Source organism: Vidua chalybeata, chromosome 6, assembly GCF_026979565.1.
Source record: "Vidua chalybeata isolate OUT-0048 chromosome 6, bVidCha1 merged haplotype, whole genome shotgun sequence".
Classification (NCBI taxonomy): domain Eukaryota; kingdom Metazoa; phylum Chordata; class Aves; order Passeriformes; family Viduidae; genus Vidua; species Vidua chalybeata.
Genome location: NC_071535.1, coordinates 47260837 through 47286624, shown reverse-complemented (window position 1 = coordinate 47286624; position 25788 = coordinate 47260837). Strand labels below are relative to the sequence as shown.

At 41.9% G+C, this 25788-nt stretch overlaps 1 protein-coding gene across 1 annotated transcript; it reads right to left on the bottom strand.

Annotated features, from left to right (window-relative positions):
* Window positions 1–1691: 1691 nt before the first annotated feature.
* Window positions 1692–25085, bottom strand: TNNT3 (troponin T3, fast skeletal type). Its single transcript, XM_053945864.1, has 14 exons — window positions 25010–25085; window positions 24386–24397; window positions 23488–23505; window positions 21850–21864; window positions 16993–17004; window positions 11381–11399; window positions 10506–10551; window positions 9623–9739; window positions 9216–9293; window positions 8851–8964; window positions 8582–8691; window positions 7378–7468; window positions 4509–4549; window positions 1692–2082 (listed from the first exon to the last, which is right to left on the bottom strand). The coding sequence occupies exons 1-14, from the start codon at window positions 25083–25085 to the stop codon at window positions 2034–2036; spliced, it is 798 nt and encodes a 265-aa protein (XP_053801839.1). The 3' UTR covers window positions 1692–2033.
* Window positions 25086–25788: the final 703 nt, after the last annotated feature.

Here is a 25788-nt window from a genome sequence, read left to right as displayed (position 1 = left end):
GAGGGGCTGTGCCCAGCCCGGGTCACCTCAGAGTGAGAAGGACAAGGAGCCACGTGAGAGGGTCCCGCGGAACGTCACGAAGATGAGGAGGGGCCTGGAGCATCTCTCTTAAGAGAGAGACTGCGGGAGCTGAGGCTGTTGAGTCTGGAGAAGACTCGGAGGGGGTCTCCTTGTCGTGTACAAATATCTCAAAGGCAGGTGCCAAGAGGATAGTGCCAGACTCTTCAGCGCTGCCCAGCGACAGCACAAGGAGCAATGGCCGTAAACTGAAACAGAAGAAGTTCCACCTCAACACGATGAAGAACATCTTCACACTGAGAGTGGCAGAGCACTGGAACAGGCTGGCCAAGGGAGAATGTAGAATCTCACTCCTGGAGATATTGAAACCCACCTGGACACATTCCTGTGTCACCTGCTCTGGGTGACACTGCCTTAGCAGAGGGGTTGGACTGAACAATCTCCAGAGGTCCCTTCCAACCCTAACAGTTGTGTGATTGCATGAAAATCTTGTCTCTGTGGCATGCTGCAGTGCTGTCTGCCTGTGGTCCTGTCCTGACTCTCGTCCTCCATGCTGGTGAGACCCCAGCATAACACACACAGGGCTGATGGATCAGGTCCAGAGGAGGCCACAGGGATGCTGGAAGGGCTGGGACACCTCCCTTGTGAGGACAGGCAGACAGCTGGGGTTGCACAGCCAAGAAAAGGGAAGGCTCCGTGGAGACCTGATTGTGACCTTTCAGTATGTAAGAGGGTTACAAGAAAGACAGAGACTTTTTACCAAGGTATCACGTGACAGGACAATGGGCAGCTGTTTTAAACAGAGAGGGCAGGTTTAGATTAGATGCTGAGATTAAATTCTTTACACTGGGAGGGTGGTGAGGCACTGGAACAGGTTGCCCAGAGAAGCCGTGAATGCCCCATCCCTGGTAGTGTTCAAGTCCAGGCTGGATGGGGTTATGAGAAGCCTGGTCTAATGAGAGGTGCTCCTACCCATGGCAGGGGAGTTGGAACTATGTGATCTTTCAGGCCTCTTCGCACCTAAACCACTGATGAGTCCATGACACCTCAGCACATGCCAACAGAGAGACAACAGTTACCAGAAACAGAAATTTGGAAACATGGGAGAGACTCTAATGGACTTACCTCCACCAGGGCAGTTCAAGGGTTGGCAAAGACAAGAGGCCCTACAGAACAGCTTGCATCTCAAATTTAGTAACAGCTACTCATGTTTTGACATCTACACTGGATTAACCAAGTAATTCACACTTCAGTATTGGACTTTAATATTGTATGCAGGCTAACAGCCTCAATAAATATTTTAATGTAATATTTGAATAAATCATTCTCTATTGCACTCATCTGCATTTAATAAAAGCTATGTGCTAAGAACTACCACTTCTGTAGATTTGTTCCTTTATTCCCAATTCTTTGATTCACTTCATCACTTGAACTTTGAAGTCAATTTCAACTACATTTGGCAGCCAGTTTATGAGCCCCCTGAGAACAGTCGGCTCTTGGTATCTGCCTATATGATGGCTTAAAACAGGCCCCCAGTCCTGAGTCTTTGCTGATGACACTGAGCCTCTTCCCACTTGGAGAGACAGATCAAATGATAAGTTTGGACCAACTCCCAAATCCTTGGAAAATGGGAAGGCATTAAATAAAATACAAAACACCATTCCAGAGGGCTGTTATTGGAGTAGGTACTGGTTGTGCTTTATTTACAAAATCCAGAGATTTGTACAAAGCAATCTACAGGACAGCATAGGACTGGTATCAGAAGGATAAGGGACATGCTCAGCAGGAATTGAAGATGCCAGCAAGGAGTCATCCCAGTTCCACAAGGAACCGCTTCCCCTTGCCTGAGGAAGCCACCAGACCCCTCCAGGAAGAAAAGCAGCAGCAATAGCCAATCCAGGCTGATGTGATTTTTTGTTATCATTGAGGCATAAGAACACAAGGGATCAGTGAAGGAGGAAAGAGGAGACCAGCAGGGGTTCAGCACACCATTAAAGGCCATCCTGCCTGGTGCTTTACTTCCAGCGCCCACCAACCTTGCCCTTGGCTCCTGCCTTCTTGCTGCTACAATGCAAAAGGAAAGAAAAACATGTCAGCATGATGGAAGCAGAGGGGGTCTGTGGCCACTCTGCATTTCTGACTCTTAGGTTAGGTTTCAGCTGCTTTCGCTTCTCACATGTTGGGCACACCTGCCATTGACCACATCCTAAGAAAAATATTGTCGATATTGTGGAAAAATATTCCTCCGGGGCTCTTAGTGTGAAAGGTAGGATGTTCATGCCTGAAAGAGATGGACCCTTCCAGACTCCTGGATTTTCAGGGTAGAAATCTAGGTGGTCTCCAAACTAAGCAACAGGTCTATGCAGGCACAGACTTGATATTTTCTGAATATCTGAAATCTGCTGTGCTCTGGATTTTAGGATTTAGAGCTCTGTCTAGAGAAATTTGCTCAGTATGAAAGAGCTCTAATCAAACTCCCCAGATGCTCCATTCAGTAGTAGAGGCAACAAGTTGAACACTAATTTAAATACAACTAAGAAGTGCTTTGCTCTAGCAGAGTGGTTATTTATATCATGAGAATAAGAGCCTCCAAAAGAATTCAAACAACTTTTTAGGCCTGATCTCATATCAGTATCCCTGTCTTGTTCATGGTGTTCATGGGAGCACTCCAGCTACACTCCCCATTCAAAGCACCTGACGCAATCTCTATCCTGGAGTTCTTGCACACAGAAGGGCAATCCTACATGCAAGCCACTTACCTTCTGCCTGAGATGCCTGAACTCAGAATGAGGCTGGGCAGGAAGTTAGTTGAGTTAGATTCTGCGCTAGTTCCCATTAGCAGCACCTTGGTTTGTGGGGCTTGGTACACCCACAAACCTTTCCAGCTCACACACACAATGATGAGGCTGCTTCTTGAACCAAAGTACATGCAGAGTGTGGGGCTGGGGACCAAGCACAAGGTGGTGGGGCCTTGCTGCCAACAGAGGCCTTTCTTCAGAACCACTGGTTCCTCCAGGGAGAAGAAAAACATGGGGACATGACATCTGGGGTGATTTTTGTTGTGTTACCCCATGGATCGGTTCAAGAGCACCAGCCATATTTACAGAAGGATGTAGCACAATGACAGACACACACACATAGTGGATACTTTACCTTTGACCAAGATAGGCTTGGTCTATTTTAAAAAATTGATGGTTTACATAAAGAGAATATGCGCTTTCTGTTTATCTTAAATTAAGCTCTATGCCCCTTTTGCCAGCCTTTCTGAAGGTTCAAAACCCAGTGTAGGAACTGCATAGCTCCTCAAACAAAGACAGACTCCTTTTATGTCCACAAGCACCTGTGACGTTTGATGTTACACCTAACCTTTAGAGTGTGCTTAAGGAGATTTAATAAAGTCTGAAGCAAGAGACTCATTTGATCCTTGTATAACACGCTGGCAGGCACTGCCTTGGAATTATAGTGTCTAACATGGATAGAAACTTAAGCACACAGAAATCTCACCAGCTCTGGGCTTCTCAGTGCAACATTTTCAAATGATGGCCTGGGAGAGTATCATGTCTTTTGGGGGAACAAGCAGGCCTGTTGTGGGTGGTGTGGTAGCACCCCACAAGAGCAGGAGCACCCAGACTCCAGGAGCCATGGCATCCTTCTGCAGCTGCACATTCTGCTGAGGTTTATCAGCCACAGCTCTGTACAGAAAATACCACGGGAAGGCCAAGCCTTATGTTTGACATTACAGACAACCAAACCCCCAGTGTTACATTCATTTGGTAAGCCAGGGCATCTTGGGGAAGTGGGAAGGCAGTAACTGGTCACTCCTGTCATCCAAAGATATCACCAAAGACCACTGCTTCATTCCAGGTATGACTTTGCTAAAAAGATACAGATGCACAGAGAAGAGCAAACCCACCACTGGAGACCTCTCCTCCCTTTCTGCCCTGCAGTTTCTTCTCTGTGAGTGTTAGTTTTCTGCATGTGAATACCTCTGGTATCTCATAAATCCATTAAAAACACCTAGAATAAAAATATGAGACTCAAAAAAGTAATGAAATAGTCTTGCAGTGAAGGAAAGTGGGAGAGAGATGATGAGTGAAAAGAACTCACAACAGAAATCCCATTATGTTAGTCTTGTTACACATCATTCTTTATAAACTTAGCAACCACTTGTTTATCCTTCATAAACTAGGGCTGTAGTCCCTCAAGTATTCAAAGCACCTCAATCAGGTGTTTGAAAAACCCAACAATAAGCAGAGGAAATTTTTGAAGGTATGGTGTAAAGAAACATGATTTGTTCTTGTTAGGTGTTACATTCACTTCAGTTTCCCCTTCATTTTCTCAATGTGAGGCAGGATGGGAGTGGCCCTTCCATCTCTAGCCCCATTTCATTGCAACAACAAAATGTCAGTGTTGAGGCTGAAGTGACACATTTGAACACTGAGAAGATATCCCCAAGCCAGGAGCTAGGAAGAGGATATATAAATACTTACTGCTTCTGGGCCTGATCGATCCGGTTTCTGAGGGTGACAATCTGCAAACAACATACATGACCAGGGTTTTTAGAGACAAAGAAACCTTATTCCCTCAAGGAGAGTAGCATTTTACCTGCTGAAGTGCTCAAAACAGGCGCCTGTAGGAGGAATTAATACTTGGAAATAAAAGCTCACCCACGGTTGAAGGACAGAAATGTTACTTCTTGGCAATAAATCTGCAAACCAACTTCATAGGGACAGAAGAGCTAGAATTTTATAACCCTTACCAGAAGTGTTTCTACATATTGAAATTAATCTCCCATGGACTCGCGTGTCAAACTGCAGGCATGTAAACTGGAATTGAATATCACCTTGGCCAACTGGAAAACTCTCGGATGCCTCCGTCACCTTCGTCTCTCAGTGTCACCTTCTCACTCTTCCCTTACTCCTATGCATCAAGTGTTTGTGTAAACCCAAAGATGTTCAGTGATCTTTGGATGGGGACCTCAGGAATGGAAGATGGGTATCACATTCTGCTGGAATACCTTTTGCTGGCTGGCAGAGCAGAAGGTGAGGAGCTTGCAGCACTCACCACTTTCCCAGCCACTCATTTAATAAGAGAAGATTACCTGATGCATAGGATCATAGGAGAGGAAACACCTACCTTGCATGGGATAAACACATTATATAGCCTGACTTAGTAGCGCTGTTTGGTCTGTAGGTCTGGACTCATTACTGAAATCCTGGGACTCATGTACTGGAAGAGCCTACAGTACACTAGGATGTGATAAAGACTTTTGCCCCTTCATCTTCTAATTTGTAACTGAGTCAGTGTTCAACTTAGTTTTCCTGGACTGAAGAAATGCCCTTGCCATGACATATGCTTTGCTTTTGGCACAGTTCAAAATTCTGCACTGGCTCTGCCAGTCCAAGAATTGATGACCTAAAATTTAAATATTTAAAGTTGCACTTGACATTCTCCACGTGCAAAAAAAGAAAAACAAAAGTCATACATTCCAGTTGTCCCAAGAACTGGTAATTCCTGGCTCACGTCTTCCCATGGCAAACAGAAAAAATATAAGAGACTGAAATATTACCAGGAATAGGACAGCACAAGCAAGGAAAGATCAACAGATCACTTGCTTTTGTACTTACTTGTGGAAGATTTAGTATTTGTCACAGCAGTTTAAATTGCTATTTTCCAGCCAAATATCTTCCCCAAGTGTTGAGGAGAACCAGTTGTCTTAGTTTGACCCAAGCACTTAAGACTTACCTTCAGTCATAAACCTTATGATATGACTATGACACTCACTCTCCAATGAAGCACCAAAGAGCAACAGACACTAGAGCTAAAGAATGGCTCTATTTCTGTGTCCTGCTTCCTTCCTTTTTCTCTCCCTTGCATCCTTGCTTGTGTCTCCTTCATTCTCTTTCCTATTTTCACTTACCTTTCTCCTAATTTTTTCCTCCTGTCATCCTCCCTTTATTCTTCCACTTTTCCTCTCCCAACTTAGTTGTGTGTTTTCCTTCTGCTTTGCTCATTCTTTGTGCTTTGTCTCCTTGCTTTTCATCTGCAGGCACCCACCTCTTTGTTTATGCAGAGGTCTCATTACCATAGCATGTACCCCTCCCCTGGCAGGGCCTTATTTCCTGTTTTCCACACCCACTTGGCCTTTATCATTAAGCTAGCTCTCTGCAGTATTCTGGATCTAGATAACCATGTGCCACAAGGTGGAGAAGTTTTCCAAACCCATACTATTCTCTATACACTGTAGTCCAAGCTATTACACATGTATCCCTGTTTCTACATGTACCCCAGGTGCATCAGGGTGATGCTCCCATGCATGCAATACCTGGTTTTGGACACAGAGTTTTGGATAAGGAATTATTTTAAGGTGCTCTCAGTAGATTGCATGCTCAGTTCTTTAAGTAAATCCCTGTTAAACTCTTGACTCTTTTCCTAAATTACCACTTTCCATCTTTTCAAAGAATGGAAAGGGAGAGAAAAAGGAAGTGAATGGAAGACACAAGATCCATTTTTCTCTTTTCTCTCTGCACTTGGAGCCAAGTTTCAGCTCCCGTCTGGTGCCGGCTCTGACCATGCGGCAGGCTCATGCATTTGGTAGCCTTTGCTGCTGCTGTTAAACAGGCAAGTTCATTGTACTTACAACTTGGAAAGCTCCTGCAGCCTGCAACGCATTGTTAAAATCTAAGAGAGATTGAGATAGTTACATTGGTGTTGCTCACTGCCTGTCAGCATGTGTCTGTGTGACTGGGAATTAAAAGGAGAGTGAAGCAGAGATCCAGCAGGATTTCTCAGCCACTGAAACCTAACGCGGGTGAGTGCCGCCCTATCTATCCAGCGACTGTGTGAAGGAAACACGCCCACTTTCTGCTACCATATGACACTTCAGTCAGATGCTCCTCTCTGGAGACAGTTTTCAGTAACTCCAGAGAGCTCAGGCCACAGAAAATCTGGGATGGAATAAAACTTACAACGTTCAAGTTTGAAATCAAAGATGGATCTAAAAATATTACTTTGCAATGGAGGTGTGTGAACTGAGAGTTTTCAGGCCACAGTTACCTATGGATAAACAAGAATGAATAATGTTTCAGAAGAGGGCAGGGGGTCCATTTTCCATTGGGATTGCCTTTCCATGGGGCACTGAAAACTTTAGAAGTGATCTATTCAATTTTAGCCTAAAATGTGAAATCCCGTTCAAGTATGTATGTTCGGGGAATGTAGTTCCAAGCATTTTGCTGCATAAATATTGCAGAGGGTCATTGGAGATCCAAATCATGTCACAACATGACTTTTGCCAGATGAATCAGAGAGATTTTTACATTTTGGACCCAGTACCATTAGCAAAATGGCTTTTCTACTCACCTCATATTTTTTCCTCTTGATCTGCTCTGTAAAATCATACTTTTCAGTCTCCAACTGATATAGCCAGTCCCACAGCTCCTTAGCTTTGTCCCTGAGGGAAGACGGAAGAAACACATGGCATCAGATATTTTCCTTTGTTTTCACATTAATAGTGAATTTTATTTAATGCCACTCACACATCTTCCTGTAAACCCCCTGTGTTCTCTTAAAGCTACTCATCATTTTCAAGGTCACATTTTTGTCACCTTCAAGTCTTTTAGACTTGCAGTCTTGTATGTGTTACACATTAACATAATTCCTCTAATTTTCCCCCTAACTCTTAATAAAAGATAAGACTGCAGTGGAATCAGACAAGAAGGAAGGAGGACTCTGAAAGTCACCCAGATAAGCAGAGTGGTTGCCATTGTGCAATCTCATCTGTGTCAGGGCTGAGGTGAGCCACTTTCAATCATTTGTAAACTCCAACATTTGCAGTCCAGTGTCACTATAGGACACAAGAAAGCACGACACGAGCTGTTGCTATTGTCACAGTAAAGAGACTACTTTATTTTTTCTGACTCCAGCATTTATAGTTTTCCAAAGGTGACAGTGGATTGGAGGGTGAAAGTGCCACCTCTCCAACGACACTGAACAAACTACTAGTCCATCAAACTTCTCCTCCTCTATGAAGGAATGCAAAACAATAATTTATTTACAGAAAATTGTGTGAGAAAGTTTGTTACAAGAATGTAAACTCAGAAGGCTTTAGAAAATCTTAAAAAATCAGGGCGACAGTCCAGACTATCATCTGATGACTTCTCTGCACCAGGGTACTTAGCTTCCAAACCTCCAGCCTTCATGGAGATCCTATTCATACCTTAGCAGCATTAACTCACCCCTGGGAATGCTACAGATACCAGTCTGTAGGCTTGTTCAGCTAATTCCAGAGCTAGCCCTGTGAGCAACTAATCCTAATTAGCAGAATAGGCTAACAGAGCTATGCCAGGAGCACAGCTAGAGGGCTACCAAACCATTTCAACCCCTCCCTACATTCCCATTTCTCCTCCATTCTCCAGGTTAAGCAAGGGCACAATTTAAGTGTGCCCCATGATGAATTTCAAGGAAGGCCCCCTCCTCTACCTCATTTTATCACCAGAGAAGACTCCAGGATAGTAAAACCAAAAATCAGTGGATTACATTCCATAAATTAGGATAAACATGTTACCTCAGCTTGTCTTCATTAAGGTGGTCAATGTTCAGGGGCTTGCGCCTCTCAGCCAGGACCTTTTTCTTCGTCTCTCTAGCTGTTTGCTTCTTTCCTCTCTTCTGGTCAGCCTATTTTCAGAACACCAATTAACGTCAGACTGCAGAAATTAAGCCTGAATAAAACAATTGCAACATTGGACCTTTTCCTCAACTTCTAATGAAGACTGTTCCCAGTCAACTTAATGGTTAAATGTTTTCATATTTCTTTCATCAATCCATGATTTTTACCTTAGCCAGATAACTGCTGTATGTTGCACCCATGGAGGACAGAGCCTTCTTCTTCTTCAGATCATCCTCAGCTTTTCTCTTGGCATCTTCCTCCTCTCTCCGTGCCTTTTCCTCCTGTGGAGTGCAACACACAAAACAAGTGACTCCAGGACAGACTCCCAGCTTCCCCAGCAGCCAGTGTCCGTGCAGGGAATGTGATCAGAGAAATACATTGATGAGAATTAGCAACTCCTGTTTTCTGCCCTTGCTTTAGAGAGTGGTCATTTCACCTCTGGACTGAGGCAGGCAGAACCTGTAGTTTTTCTGTCTCTAGAGATCTCTCCAGTTGGATGCAGGGACAAGGAGAGGGAAGCAAAGACACTTACCGCAAGCCTTGCCTGACGCTCCTTCTCCTTCTCAGCCCGGATTCTCTGCTGCTCTGCTCTTTCAGCTCTACGCTTCTCCTGCAGGGAGCAGTGGCAGAGGCATTTGATCACCACCGTGGCTTTACCTGCCTCCACTGCTACACCCCACTACTAAGAGCTTTGCTTCATTGAGTGTGAGCCACCTTCTCTCTTTCTAGAGCATGCAGAAGGGTCTCTGTGCAATTCTCAGATATAAAACAAGGGGCTAAGAGAGGGGACAAATGGGGGGAGAAGCCATTTGATGATGACTTGAGTAACTTCTTGTACATGACAGCACAGCTTTCTGTCAAAGTCTGACAGCAGTTTCAGCTTCTCATCTACAGATGATCTCTCAATCTAGTACAGGGAAATGGAGTACAAGGACTCACAATCCTCTCCTTGAGGGCAACCAGCTCTTCCTCTTCCTTTCTTCTGGCTTCAAAGTGGCTGTCAATCAAGGCCTGCAGTTCAATCAGGTCTTTGTTCTGCCTTTTCTTTTGGATGTCCTAGAAAAGCAGGAAAACTCATTAAGGCCATATTGCTCCAGTATTATGTCCTGGACATTCCCAGCACCCTGCATGCACGGAGAAATTAAAGTAGAAAATGTCTGTAGATTTCCATGGAAATCTATGCATTTCCAGTTATGCAACAGTCAGGAGCCCAGAAGTGTAAAGAATCCAAATCTCCCATTTCGCTACACCCTATTTTATCCCTGACTTTGCTTACACACCTATCTTTGCATATACTCAACTGCCTCCTGTTTGCTTTGTAATAGAAATATTACCTACAAAATATTCCTGCATTTTGGGTAAAGCAAATATTTCTGTGGAGCTTTTCAACACCAGGATTTCCTCATTTTTCTATCAACGTTCTAGGAAGGTGTTTGGCTCTCTACTTATAATTGTAATTTTAGCTAATGTTTCTCAGCAACAGATGACAGTCTGCAACTTTAAAGGCATTTGCAACAATGGGACAGAGGATCTGAGATCCCTAAAACACTTTCTTTCTCCTCATAATGGCTTCAAAGATTCAAGGAGATAAACAAAAAAATAAATACATGACTTTAGCTTAGTCACATTATCAGTGAATGCATTCAGACAGTTTCAGGGAGCAGAGAGTAGCCTTTTGCTGAAATCAAATGACAAATCAACCATACTTTTGTCTTTGCCTTTACCCTCAGCAATATCCAATGCAGGAGGAGTTATGTGGGTTTGCACTCATGTCTATTATCAGGTACAACGGACTAACACAGCCAGTCTCAGGAATACTTACATCAAAATCTACTTTTTCACCCTCTGGTATTTTAGGAGCAGTTAGTCTGCAGAGAGTCAAAAACAATAACAAAAAAAAAAAAACAAAACAAAAAAAAACAAAACAAACAAACAAACAAACAAAAGGATTTTAACCTTAAATAATTTGCAGCTTTTTAAATAGCCTATCCCACCCTGCCCTCAGGAACCATGCTGACAAGAATGAATGCTGGTGGAGATAGGGAGGGGTGAAAGAGTACATCAGTGGAAAACTACTCCAGAAAAGTCCTAAGGACCATTGTCCTTCCTGGAAGGTCATGCAGGGCAGAGAGTTATCCCTAAAACTCCTCTTTATTCCCAAAGCCTGTGGTCATTCCGTACCGCACGGAAAGATGTGTTTATTTGTGAGTCTGCTTGTGCAGGGCTGTACACTCCATCCTGGGCAGCTGGCAGAGTGAGAAGGGAAGGTGCTGGGGCCCAGGGCCAGAAGGTCCATGGGAAACCTTAGCAAAGCTCAACTCAGCCCAGCCCAACATTTGCCATTGTCAGTAACCCTGGATGGAGAGGGCAGTTTCCCAGCCATGGCCTCTCAGAGGATTTACTGTGGAGCTGCCTGTATTTTGGGATACTGTGAGCCCTCTGCATCTCAGACAGTCCATGAATTCTCTGACTCTACCAGGAACAAGTCTTAAGGCCCAGGCCAGTAACTGCTGCTAAGGCATCCTCTGAAGGAAGCAGACATCTTGGAACAGCATGCAGGAATAAACAGATGGATGTTGTATGAGGGAGAGCTGCACAAAGGCTTCTGGTGGCCATTTGCCTAATAGAGAATCTAAGGGCTTCTGCTAGATCAGGAAAATGAGCCCAGGGTTTTGAAACCCTGTCCATCATACTTACTTTATTCTGGGCTTCTCCTCTGTATTTGGAAGGATGTAGCAAAACAGGAAAGGAAAAGGAGGAAGAAAGTTAAAACAACAGAGATCACGCCAGCTGCTAAAGTAAAAGGAGGGAAGGGAAATTTAATCTTAGGGAAAACATACAGAGAAACTGGTTAAATCTCAAGCTCTTCCAAAACTAATACACACATTCACACACCCCTTTTGCTGGTTTACCCTCGAAACAGAATTTGGCAGAAAATAATCAAGAGACTGTATAAAAGTGCCAAATGTAGCATCTGGAAAGCAGTGATTTTATGTAAATGCAAAATTATTTTTCTCAAATCATCCTGACCAAAGCTCTATGGAGGCCAGCTGGGCTGGAGGGTAGAAGAAAATGATGCTTTTTTCAATCAGCACTTTTTTTGTTAAAGTTAACTCGAATTCAAAATATCATATCTCAGTGATAGCCAGGCTCCACCAGTTTTGTTCAAATGCCTCACATGGAGTCCAGGAGGGCAAAACCTTTATGACACACATTTTCTCCAGGTTCATTGGCTTCCAAGACATCTTAGGGCACGTGTCCCTGAGATACCTCCATGCCATGGGGATGGTACTTATTCTTCTGCACTGTGTGATGCTCCTCAAACCCAGCTTGGAAAGGCCATTCTCTCTTAGCAAGCATCCTCTCCTGCTGCGGTACATGCAAAATTCCCATGGGCATTAATGGGAATTATGTTTTCATCTCCAGGAGAGGCATACTGCCCTGATAGGCAAGCCAAACCATCACAGAGACTGCCAGCCTGGGCCCTCTGGCAGTGAGCATTGTTCCCTTGAAATAAGTGACCTTTCCCTGGCTCTCAGAAATGTGCTGGTCTCATGAGTTACTCGCTTAACATTTGTGCTTGTGGTCAACTCCCCTCCCTGCTATTCTTTTTAAACTTCAGTTATTAACTCCAGCTTAATGCCAGCAAGTTCAGTGCTGTTACTCTCACAAACAGAAATAAATAAAACCTATGTACTTATTCTGGCCCATTCTCTCAAAGACCCAGGTTGGCTTTCATAACCACACACTACATTTGAACTTTCAGGGATGCTTAGGGATTCTGCAAGACAAGATTCTGCCTGTGTTGGCTCAGTGGGAGGAACTGAGGTAAAAAAGCTTACAGCCTACTGAATCTGGTAAAAAAAAATTTAAAAATTGTAAAGTAAAAGTAAGAATAACTGCTTCAGTAGCAGGTGCATGAACCCTGTTATTGATATCATAATTCAAAAAGATATTAAATTTTTTCAAGTGCTTATTTTTATCCAGTAGTTTGGGGACTGATGGTGGAGATTTAGAATAGCAAATAGAAAAAAAATAGGAAAAAGAAAATGAAATATTATAAGAGGGGAAAATAGCAAAAAACTTCCACTGGAAAAAATTATTGAGGCAATCAGATGTAAGGGTGTTGCATAAGAAAAAATTGAGAGAGTGGTTGGAAATGGGTTATTGAGATAATCAAGAGAAAAGATGTGAAAGATGGGTAAAAGAAATCAGAAACCAACATTTCCTTTTTTTCACTCTTTCCCATACAAATTTCATTAATTCATAATTTTAGGGGGTAGACTTTTCTCATTTACTGCAAGAACACTGCATGCCAAAACATTTTTCAGTTGAGGCTTCCAGATGCCAGAGCAATGCTAAGAAAATAAACAGCATGTAATTACAAATGTGTTTTAGACTGCTCCACTATAAAGGAAGTCCCAAATCACTCCTGAAGAAAAATACCATTAGCCAACAGCGTGCTTTTCTATTCCTCCACTTATTTTTTTGTTTTGCTTTTCAAATAGCCAGTGAGCTTTTTAACATGTTAGCTAAATTGCTTTTTACCTAGAGAGAGGAAAAGTAATTATAATTAACCAGTCTATCAGGTATGTTATTTACACAGGATTCCCTTCCTTCATGACATACCCAGATAATTTTAATAGACATTCCTGTTTGGCTTAAAGCTGCCAGTTAGTAACACTTCAAAGAGAGGGGGGAAAATAAGAGTAGACAGGAAATGACTGGTTTTGTTTGTTGATCTTGGTTGCCAGGATTGACACCTGTCTGTCAATAACTGTGTGAATTTGGTCTCAGCTGCCACCAACAAACAATTGTAACAATGAAAAAACAAGGTTAGTTCTTGAAATAAGAAATTGTAGTTAGAATTTTTAAAGGTACCTCCAGAAAACCAGAAAAGGGGTATTTTATTAAAAATTAAACAGTAAAAAATTCTATCCTCTGCAGTGCATGACGCAGCCTTTGTCCATACTGTATGAACCAAAAGCAGTCCAGGGATAGGATTTATTTTGAAATGCCCCTTCAAGACACCAAGGCAAGGAACTGGGCCAAAATTTGCTGACCAGCAGGAATTGTCATAGCAAATTCCTGTTCCTATGGCGGATTTTGACTGACGTTCCCGTCATTCTGACTGTGAGCCATGGGGCTGAGACAAAATCCCTACATAGAACCCTGCCAAAAGAAGGCAAGAGACACTGCAAATCCAAGTTCACTGCCCTGGTGATTAGAGAGTCTTTGAGTTTCTGGTTTCCAAAAGGCTTTGTGCGGGGAGAGGATACACCACCAAAATACCACCACACTGCTTGCTCCTGCCCAGTCTTTAGATATACACATGGTGCTCTCCTTCTCTGGGAATCCATCTGAACTGCCTTTATTTCACTCAGAAATCCCTAAACACCCTCCCTTAATCCCACTTCTCAGAAGCAACATATCTAACTCACACTGTGTCCTTGGGAAAAGAAGGAAATCAATATGCTATTAAAAAGAAAAGAATGAGAAAGAGGGGGGGTCAGGAAGGTCCTCAGGATACTTCCCTATATTAAAAAAGAAGCCTGAAAAGCAAGCAAGAAAATTAAAACAAAAGAAGAAGAAGAACAACAAAATCTACAAAAGCAAAACAAGGAAACATAGAAAATGTAGGGTGTTCTAGGGGCTGGGGCAGTCAAAAAGAACCAAGTTACTTCAACAGCCTCTAAACTTCCATGAGAACTTTCTATATGCTTAAACTGGCCAGGGAGGGGCTAAGTTATCTTCTACAAGAGCAACACTGACCTTGCATACATTTAGTTTTCATCCTTTCATATGAGTCTTGTCCCTACCTGTGTGCTCCAGCACCCACACAACCAAGTATTACAACCAGGCTATATTTAGCTCCACCCATCTGAATAGATGTCTCACGTTTAGCACAATTGTAAGTGCATGCCTTGAGCAAAAGTTTACATTTCTGTAGATTCAGGCCTGGAGCCCATGACCACCTAAGTCTGTGTGAGGGATGCATGTCTATGCAGGGCTCAGTTCCATTTTCAAATATGCCACTATGATTTATGAGATTCTTTCCTGAATTCTGGAGATAGAGACATTTTGCTGATGAGAGCTAGGACACAATAGATTCTAGCTAAAAGACAAGTCCAGAGCAAGCTTCTAGAGCTTGATTTTCACCATCTACTATCCTAATGAGGATGTAGAGGCTTCTCAACACACTAATGACTCCCTCAGGGTGACTGGATATGCACAGTGAGCGATTCTTTGCAGCAGAGATGTTTTGGCCCAGTTCCTGAATTTAAAATAAAGTGAGGAACAAAAACAGACATATAAAAGAGAGTGAGATGTTTACTATTGTTGTCCTAAAACAATACTGAGCTACCATCATTGTATTCACCTTCTTCATTGGCTGTAGGTTGGAGGACAAAAGAAAAAGAGAAGAAGCACAGTAGTCAGTCCACAACAAGCACTGTTCTAAGAGGACCTGTCCCCACTCCCTCCCTATTATGCTGGGAACCTTGGACTCTCCAGAGATGGAACAAGAAGGAAAAACACTGTTTTGGTGATTTGACTTGGCTAACAAGCGTCCCTTTCTCCATGTTCACTGAAATCCATCTAGAAAAACCATTTCCCTCCCATACTCTCTTTTCTCTTGAACAAGGTCAGTGGTTTTGACACTTTCCCCAGCACTGAAAGAGAAAAAGGATGAGGGTCTGTAGGCACACCACATACCTTCCTCATGAGCTTCCTCTGCTGTGTTGTCGTGGTGCAAGCAGTGATGGAAAGACAGGAAATAGAAAGAAAAAAAAAAAAAAAAAAAAGAAAAAACCACAGTTATTTAAAGCTCTTGGAATCCTGAGAAAGAGACCAGGAGAAAAAATAAAGGAATTTGTGAACTAAGGCAGGCAGAAAACTGGCGAGACTATCAGGACTTGAAAATGCTGTAATGTTAAAGCAGCAGTAAGCATTGAGGTTAACGGAGAAGAGGGCTGCAAATGATAATTGTGGTTAGTGTCTGTTTCTCTTGTTTTCTTCTCTTCTACCAGCCCAGGACTCCTGTTCTCTCCCTCTCTCACACACATACACACTTCTGTGTTGCACCTAGGTAGAGTAAACCAGAAGTCATGTCACATACCTGGCTCATGAACTTCAGGTGTGAAGTGTCATGGAACAAGTTGCGATAGACAACAAGAGAATGAGAACAAGAAACCTGTTATTTCACACACCAAAAGAGCTTCTGAGCCAATGGGGAGGAGAGGCAGGGAGGAAAAGGGGAGCCAAGGATGAAGTTAAGAAGTAAACAGGTAAAATATTTACATTTGAAATAACACATAAGGAGAAGTCACAGAACAGGAAAGGTAAAAGAGGCAGATTTATGATAATAGTGCAGTGCTTAAAAAACACTTCTAATCATCATATGGCATAAAGCACAACCTGACAGCACAGTGTACCGAGGTTTACCTTGATTGGAAATATGCACATGAACATAGCCAGCATCTCAAAGCGCTATTGAACCCGTCCTTTACTACAGCAGTATTTCAGCCATTTGAAATAAATGCAGTGTGGTTCAGAAACCTGCTGAAATACCTGCCATAACTCATCATCAACGTTCAGCTAACTTCCAAAGAAGCTCAGTTCCCTTCTAGATCTATGGGTCAGGCCATTTTCTTCCTTGAAGACAACATTGATATCTATGTAAATGTACTGCTGCTCTTCAAATCCATTTGCAATGTAAAATTACAAACAGATTACTTCATAGGAAGAAAATGTTCATTAGACATCTGTGCAGGTCTACATGTCATTCTTCTGGGTTTTGGCAAAGCATGAATAGATCAGCAATGTGAATTTGCAGGGCAGATTTTGCTTTTCAGCCATACACACACACCACCAAATATTTTGCAAAGCAGGCATAAAAAACCCATGAACTCTCACAGTGTCTATATTCCTCATGTACAGTCAATAGGTCAAATTCTGCCCTGAGAATTTAAATAAATCCTTCCCTAGAGGAAGAAATATTCATTCTCATATCACAGGGCAGAATTTAATGCATTCCACAAGGAGACTTTTTGCTGAGCTACCCTTTCATAGTAGCATATGTGTGTTGCCCCAGTTTCTAGTGAAATTTTTATGCAACGAGTAAGTTACCTCCACCTTACTGCTGATTACACTTTACTGAGAAAAAATATTAAACTATAATAGAACCACCCCAACGGCATGCAAATTATAATCCATCCTTAACTGATCAGTTGTTATCCCCTGTCACCTTGTATTCACTTCTCACACACACCATCCCAGACACCAGGGAGTTTAGAAGTTAAATCACATACCTGGAGGGGGGGCTTCATTTAGTAGGATGTGTCAGGGGAAAAACACAGGAAAAGAAGATAAAAGAATTAGAAATAAGTTATGCAGGAAGGGACCACCTCAAACTTTGGTAAGACTGGGTTGGAGAAGTATAATTTGCAGACCAAGTTATAGGGATGGACTGTTAATAAGAGTGGAAAAGGAGTGTAATTACAGTGGGAAGTAGATAGGAAGGAAATGCCATAGAAACAAAAGATAAAGGGAATTTGAATGTTGATGATTTGCAACAGTTTAAACCATGCAAATTTATAAACCATGGGCAAGTGTGGTAACACTGGTGATCCTTAAATTTGAAAGAAAACATACCCAAGAAGAGAGTTTTACAAGCATTTAGTGTTACCTAGGTTTCAGTTGCCCTTTTAGCTATCAGAGCTGGCATGAGGATATGAGAGTTACTGAAGGAGGTACTGCTTTGGATGTATCCCTATGCCTGCACCTGAAATTCCACCATCTAAGAATCTCTGCTAGCAGATTCTGAGCTTAGCTATGGAGAACTGGCAATATTTGTGTTTGCACAAAGCTTGTCTTTGCTGCAAAGGACTAGAACTGCTTGAATTTGTGTGCCAGAATCTTTCTGAAATCCACGCTCTGCAAGTGTAAGCAGCTTGGGTTTCTGCAGCCCAGGTACCCTCATAGTTCAGGGGCTATGGGGTAATCACAGCCTTCAAAGTTTTCAGGGACACTAAAAAAGCTTGTTCTGAGCTTCTTAGATGGTGATCCTTCAGTTACAAACAATATTTATACTCTCCTATAGGGAAAATAAGTTTTAGGGAATTTCAAGAATGGATTGATTCTTCATGATACTGGTATTCTTCAACATCTTCAAATTCCTATGTACAGGAATGCTTCTGATTAATACATAGGAATTTAGATGTCACAAACATGAGCTTGATTAGGTGGAAAGAGTCAAGAAGGAAAAAGAAAAGAATTAGAGCAAGAATTCCACAACAGCAACAACTGTGACTTGTGCAGGCCAAAGCTGTGACTTAGAAGATATGGGAGGCAAAGACAGCATTAATAACGTAAATAATCATGCAGTTACATGAAAAGCTGGGACAGGCTCCTTATGACATAAAAGGTTTTTGTTAAGCTTGTTATATTTACATTGTCTTTTGGTTTTATTCTGCTTTATGTTACAAAGGGAAAAGAAAGCATGGGGAGGCTGTGGTTATGGCTCTATTTTTTATCATACTATGTTAATACCTTGTGTTTTGCACAAATTTTAAGCTCATACATCTGTCAATGCTAGAGAACCAGCTCGCAAGTAGTGAGTATCAGTTCAATAAATATCATAGAAAAGAGGTACAGAGGCAGGTAGAGCAGCTCTGATGGAAGCAATGACCTTTAGCTCATGCAAAACAGTCAGAAAAACCTTAGGTGCAGATTAAGAGACAAAAATTAATATGATTAAAAAGAGAAGAGAAGGATGTGAAACAAGAAGCGATGAGAACAGGAGAGATATGAGAAGCAGTGAAGAGATGAATGTTGAAGTATTAAGTCATGTAAAAATCAATCAGCTTTCCCCTCACTCCAGCCTTGGCAAAAGCATTAATCTGCTCTGAACTAAGAGGCTGGTCTCCCTCTGTGGACAGCAGAGGGAAATAGCTGGGCTGGGAGGCTGCTGAGATGCGACTACTTTAATAAAGCTACTCCAAATGGCACAGAATCATTTCCACAGACAGTTTAGAGGACACTGCAAGTTCAGTTTCTGTTTTCCCAGGTAATAACCATTATAACATGCCCATACGCACTGTGAGGGTGACTCCAAGTCCGGTGAGCGCCTGTTATTTGAGCTCCTACATTGAGATGTTTGTCTACAAAAAATGTTACTACATTTTTCATGCAGCAGTTAGCTTTATCCTCATTATGCGTCACAGAGTGATGAGGAAATTATGACTTGTCAAAGGTGTGAGGAAGCTGCAAGTTACTGTTTATCATTAATATTTGATTTTTATATTTACTTCCACCATCCTTGAATTCCTGAGTATAATACTAGAGTTACGGTTTAAATTTTCCAACATAAATCAGAGTTTAAATTAAATTTCAGTATTTCAGAACTCACATAGCTGAAATTTTAGTTTAAAAAAATTAGAAACGTTTCACAACCATAAAGGCTGCAGAGATATTAGCATCTCTGGAACAAAACTTTTCCACTTTTTGCCTTGTGGCATCTTCTTATTCCAGATTTGTTCTTGCATTACACTATATATACCCCACATTATCCATAAAGGCAATGCTTCAGAAGCATCTAAAATAGAATTTTCATTTCAAAATTTGGAAATCTTCCATAAAGGAGAGAGGGGGAGAAAAGTTGGAACAAAATGTTTTAACTATATAAAAGCCATAATTTTCAAAACCTGTCAACAGAGTGTTCCTCTTTTTTTTCTTTTTTTTTTTTTTTTTTTTTTTTGGTTGGTTGATAAGTTTCCATTTTGTCCCAGTTCAGCATTCAGCTCATGACCCAATTGTGAAATTGCCAAGAGGAATTGAATTTCCAGCACACAATAACCCTTCAGATTGACGCAGAGGAATTCAGAAGTCACATACCTGGTTCATGGACTTCTTTAAAAGGGAAGTAGCAGGGAAGGAGATGTAAAGAAAGATAAGAGAATTAGAGCAAGAAACAGAGGATAATTAAAAACTTCTACACTTTCCTTTGCCAAGGTGGTGGAGGGGGTATTAAAGGGATAAAAGCCATTAATAGGATTAAGCAAGAAATAGAGGGCACATATGAATGTCAATTAGAATTGTGGAGAGGAAGGGTTGTTTGAATATAAAAATGCAGATGCCTAACATATAAATTCATAATGTTATAAATCAAATGCCACTATAGCCTTCGGCTGACAAAAACATGATTTGTATTTAAATTAAGTCCATTACCCATAAGTTTGAATGTGCAAAAGGGGTATAGACAACCTGCTCTTATTCATGTGCACAGAAATCCCAGTCACTATTAAAATCAATGGGCTCTGAGGAGCTGGTATTGATTTTCTTGGTGCCCAGGATTTCACCACAGGTGCATAGCGCTGCACACCAATGTGGGAGGGTGAGTATGAGCATGCTACTGCTCTCCAACCTGCAGGATAAAACATCCCATGGAAGCCTGGTTGGGCAAGCAGAGAGGGGCAGGAAGAAGGGTAATCGAACAGTAAATGGGTTTGGGCTGCCAGGCTGATGCTTTAAGAAGCATGACCTTCTATTTTGCCAGTCACAGAGATTGTCTTACCAGATCTGGACCTTAATTCTGGTTACAAAATCAAGTAAAAATACAACCCTGCCACCCCATTTTTTGCATAATGCACATTAAACCAGAAATACCCCAATAGGTATGGAAAAAGCCCACACTGCATCTTTTCTCAAATACACTCCAGCCAAAATGATGCCACTTAGTCCAATCCTTACCCCAACAGTAAAAACTAGGTATGACACCATGTCACTTGTTGAAACGCTCATGACTTTGGGTGCAAGTCTCCCCACATCTCCATACACTGCTGCAAAAGGGAGCTCTGTCTCTGTGCAGTGGCAGGGGAACTGGGGAAGAGGTGCACCCAACAAAGGCACACAGTATTGCTTCAGAAAATGGCTGTCCCACCTCTAACCCTGGGGCGTGGCACAGAGGAAATGGTTTGAGGAAAACTATCCCTGTACCAACTGGTGTCCATACAAATAGCCTGGCTGGAGACATCAGGTGCTGGGGAATACATAAGCAGTGCCCATCCTGTGCCCCAGGCATTGTTCTCAAATAGCAGTTAGTGCTCATTACTCATCATGCCACATATCCTATGCGAGCAAAGCAACCGTGCAGAAGATATTTTTTGCATCAGCTCATCTTCAACCACCTCCAGAATTTCTGCACGAGTTACTGCTCCAGACAGAAACAGAGGAATTCACAAGTCATGGCACATACCTTCCTCGTGAGCTTTAGCATGTGGGAAGAGTCACAGAGCAAAATGCAAAGGAGATGAGAGCGTTAGGAGCATCAGAACAACTTTTCACTTGGGCAAAATGGAGGGGGAGGGAAAGACTAAGAATACGTTGCAAGGAAATAAAATTAGTATGGATACCAAAAGCAGTACTGGAAGTGAGGGTGCAAATGGTCTGAGATATTAAAAATATAAAGCTGATTTAAGCAGCCATATCAGATTACATTTGTCTTATACAGCCATTCCTGCAGTCTTGCCCAAAGCCAGGAGCAGCACGCTGTTTCATAACCCTGATGCTTGCCCAAGTGGATTTACAACCTGAGGCCAGCAGGTTTTGTCATGAAGTACAAGTACATCATGACAGCAAGTACTGTCATGAAACAGTGGCCTAGAAACTCCATTATATGAACAAGAACACCATCTTTAATCATTTGCAAAGCTAAAGCATCAAATTTGTCACCATTTGCTTTATACCACCGGGTTTAAGCTGAAAATAAGACATGTGGAAAGGCTATTGTAAGAATATCAGCCAATCATGAGCATTTCTGCATACAGTCTGCAGGCCAGATCCACCCCAAATGGTCCAAAATAAGTCTGCCAAGGAGATCCAACCAATCTCAAAGTAAAGGCTTTTCAACATTCATCCTTTTAAGAAGTTTACATTTCCCAGCACTTTTCAAGCATTTATTTCATGCAAGAGTTACCATGTACATTGACAGTCCATTCAATGTCAAGACAGAACATGATGGCAGACAGCACAAAAAAAAAAGTGGTGGCAAGTTTTGTCTATATTAATATGCCAATTTGTAACTCCCATTTCCTTTTGCCATCTTATGGTTTGCTGGCTAAGCCAAAGCTTACTCTTAAAGACAAGAATTCAGGCGTCATGTCACATACCTTCCTCTTGAGCTTCTTTAGGTGTGAACAGCCACAGGACAGGATGCAAAGGAACATTAGGAGAAATACATTATTACATGAGCTGAAATAGGCTGAAAACCTTCCATAGGCTGAAAATTCTGCTCAGGGGGAAAAATTTTATCCCAGTAAAGAACATGCTAATGGCCAGGAGGGGAAAGGAATTTGAGGCACCTGTGGCTGAGAAACAACTTCCCTTCATGTGAAGGGAAAAAGCAAAAATATATCAGACAGGGAAAATCTCACAGTAAGCTCAAATATCACATGCTGGAATTTCTCTCTGGTTCCAGTTTTAGAGGACAGCTCCTGCCCTTGCCCAGCTGGGCTTTATGGTGAGCCTTGCACGTGGCAGGGGTGGCAGCGAGGCCGGGTTACCACTGAGACAACTCTGCCAGACCTCGCACTGAGATTATTCCTGTGTGTTCCAGCAGCAGAGCCCGTCACAGAGGGGACGTGGAAAGCAAAGACAGCAGAAGCAAAAAGGCAAAGTAACTGGTACTGCTCCTCTTGCACCACCCTTGAGGCCCCACCACCACCACCAAGGAGACTGCAGGGAGCAGTTCGGAAGGTGATGGCACGTACCTGCTGGAGGAGCTTCATCAGGTGGGATGTGGCAGGAAGCAAAAGCAATGAGATGGAAAACGAGAACAGACTAAAGAGTGTGTGAATGCAACAGAGAGTTTTTTTTAAAAAAAGCACAGGATTTATGAAATAAGGAAACAGAGGAGGAGATGAAATGAGACAGGTGATCAGAGCACACACAGATACAAGAAATGTAAAACCATCTGGACCTGGATGCTGTAAAAACTCTGCAAACTGCTCAGAGTCTACTGTGGCAGTACAGACAGGTTTACCCCTGTTTAAAATATGCCCATAGCACAAAGCTTTGCAAATATGGAACCAACACACCCTTTGGCTCCTTGCTCTTGGAGCACCATATCCCAAACCTCTTGACTGCAAAGGGTGAGTTTCTGTTTCTGTTCCAGCCCCTCTTCCACCCTGACTGTCCCACCTTGCCAATGCTGTGTGCAATGTGAGGAGCCAGCTGGGTCTACATGGTTATAATTCTGCAGCATTATGTATATTATATATCACATTATATTAACTTATTCACTCATTAACTTATAAAATATATTATATATTTTATACATAATATGATATTATAGCATATGTACTATATAACATAGGGCTAAGCACATATTTTACCACAGATGGATTTTGACTTCAAAATCTGTCTGGTCATGATCTGCCAAGCTACGTAGGAGAAACCAGTTGACACCTTCTAGAAACCTTTCTAGCCAGACCTCAGTTACTCCATGGCACACAAATACCCAGGGCTAAAAATTAGCCTCAGAGCACATTGTGTCTTGGATAAAGGGATAGTATCCAGATTTTCTGTGCTGCTTCCTCCCCAAAACTGGAGCAGAGGTGTCTGCACAGATATTCAGGGATGTGGGGTACCCTCAGTGAAATTTGTGCAAGGGACAAGAAAAGCCCTCCAATAGTTTGTGCCAGCATCTTTCTCTTGTCTCTTGCTTTCTTCTACCACCTTGCAAAATCGAGGTGCACATCATCCTGCTGGTGCAGGAACCAGCAGGGCTGAGATGCTGCTTCACCTACCTTCTTCCTGAGCCTCTTCTGTGTGTGGGAAACGTCACACAGCAAAAGAAATAGGAGAAGAAAAATTAAAACAGGAAATATGTTATTGGAGCAGTCCTGAGGTTTGCCAAGCTCCCAGGCTGTTACAGTGATGGAACTACAGGGTAAAAGAGAATTAAAAATAACATTTTTATGGGCACATTATGAGGTTATAAATGTTACTGAAATATGGGAATATGACCACAAGTGAAAACCACATAAAAAGGCATCCAATATGTTATTCTTTATTAGAGCTGGCTAAAATACCTTAAACCCAATTTTTGGTGAATTTTCAACCAAAAATAAAACTGTTATATTTCTTTTGCTTTACTTTTTTTTTTCTCATATGGTGAAAATTTTTCACCAACATTTATCAATTTTGAAATGTCAAACAAATTAATTCCTGAATTTTACCAGATGAATATAAACTTTGCAGGGTGTCTCCCTCCCTTTAAAATACTCCTTTTGACACCATTGTGCCAAAAATAAGTCAAGTGGTTCAGTAAAAAATGTATAATAAAACAAATATATATATATGCTTGTTTTCATACACATATATATTTTTATATGTGTATATTATATACATTTTTATAGGCAGAATCAATGCATTTTACTTCTTTTATATATATATAAATGCTTTGGTTTTTTTAAATAAATAAAAATATTTTTTTAATAAAACAGACCAAATATCTTTTTTTTTTTAATAAAATTGGCCCCATTTCCTACCAGCTCAATAAACAACATCAGTGTACACAATTGCATTGATGCCTGTGGCTCAAGACAGTCCTGACACTGGATGTGAAATATTTGATCTGGATTTCTTTACACACATTCTCCCTCCGCACTGAGAGAGAAAGAAAGCAGAAGCCATGTCACATACCTTCTTCCTGAGCTTCAGGTGGCAAGTGTCATGGAACAAGAAGCAACAGCAAGCAGGAAAATGAAAACAAAGAACTGTTAGAAACTGGTGGTGGGGTGAGCTAAGGCCTGGAGAAAAAAGGTGGTTAGAAAGTGATGGAGAAAAGTTATATGGAAAACAAATGGATGACACCAGAAAGAGACACATGCAAAAGTATGGAGCAAAAAGAAGATACACTTCAGAGGAGCCAGTCATGCAGATTAAAAAGAAATTCACCTGCCTATTAATGTCATATCAGTCATTAAATTCTTGAAAACAAAAAGTAGATGGTTAGAGAAGAAAGGAGGCAAAAAAATGCTTTTCCTTTAAGGAAGGCTTGTCTGTAGGACCAACACCCTTCGCTTGCTCTTTTGACATTTGACAAGATGTAAAGGATAGAGCATGAAAAATGCCTTCGCCTTCCTGGCTCTGCCACTCCATGCAGGACCAGAGAGACAGATGATGACTGAAGGCAGCTCTACAACCTATTTAGTGTCTCTATTTTCTTTTTCTTTTTTTGAGCCTGGGGTCCCTTCAGAAGCAATGCCGGGGAAATAGTTACTTAAGGATAATGTACCTTATAGCAGAAGCAGAAACTAGTCTCACCATGGCCACAGTTGTGCTTCTGTTCCCACCACCACTGATGGGAATTTGCCTGTTGCAGCAACTTGGAGGAATCCATGACAAAAGAAAAAAAAAAAAAAAAAAAAAAAAAAAAAAAAAAAAAAAAAATCTTTGCTGTGTATAAATCCCCAAAATTGACATTTCTACACAGGGACAACTCTCTGTCTCTGAGCTGGTCTCATACCCTGCATGTGCAAATATTCCACCTCCAGTAAAGGGTTTTCCTTTCGACCCCCTTAGAAGATGCTTTACACACTAAGGGCAGATCCTGGGAGAAATTCCAAGAGTTTGGCCCTTAGCTCTGTTCCAGACATCTTGAGAAAATGAAGGATGACAACTGGCATCTACACTTGCCTGAACTGAAGCCAGTGTGTCGAAAATGCCCAGCAAAGACAGTGATACATCTCCAAAATAATCTCCTCCCTGCTGCCTACAAAAGGTGAAACAACTTGGGTGAGAAGGGTTTTTCATGCTCCATCTTTCCAGATCAGCACTCTGTCTCTCACAGCTTGTCAAATCAAATTTTGCCAGCTAAAGGCATGGTAAGAAACTTCATCTTTGCCAGTTGGTTCTCTGCCTTGCCTTTTCTGTCCTCAGCAGTGCCCTGTCGACTGCTCCTCAGGAGCTGGACAACCTGCTCTTCTTTTCAATTTCAAAATTAAAACGCAATTTGTGGACACCGCCAAAATGAGAACGGCAGGAGTTCACCAATGATATGTTATGGGGGCTCTGCACCAGTCTCTGCTCTAAAAAGCTCCAAG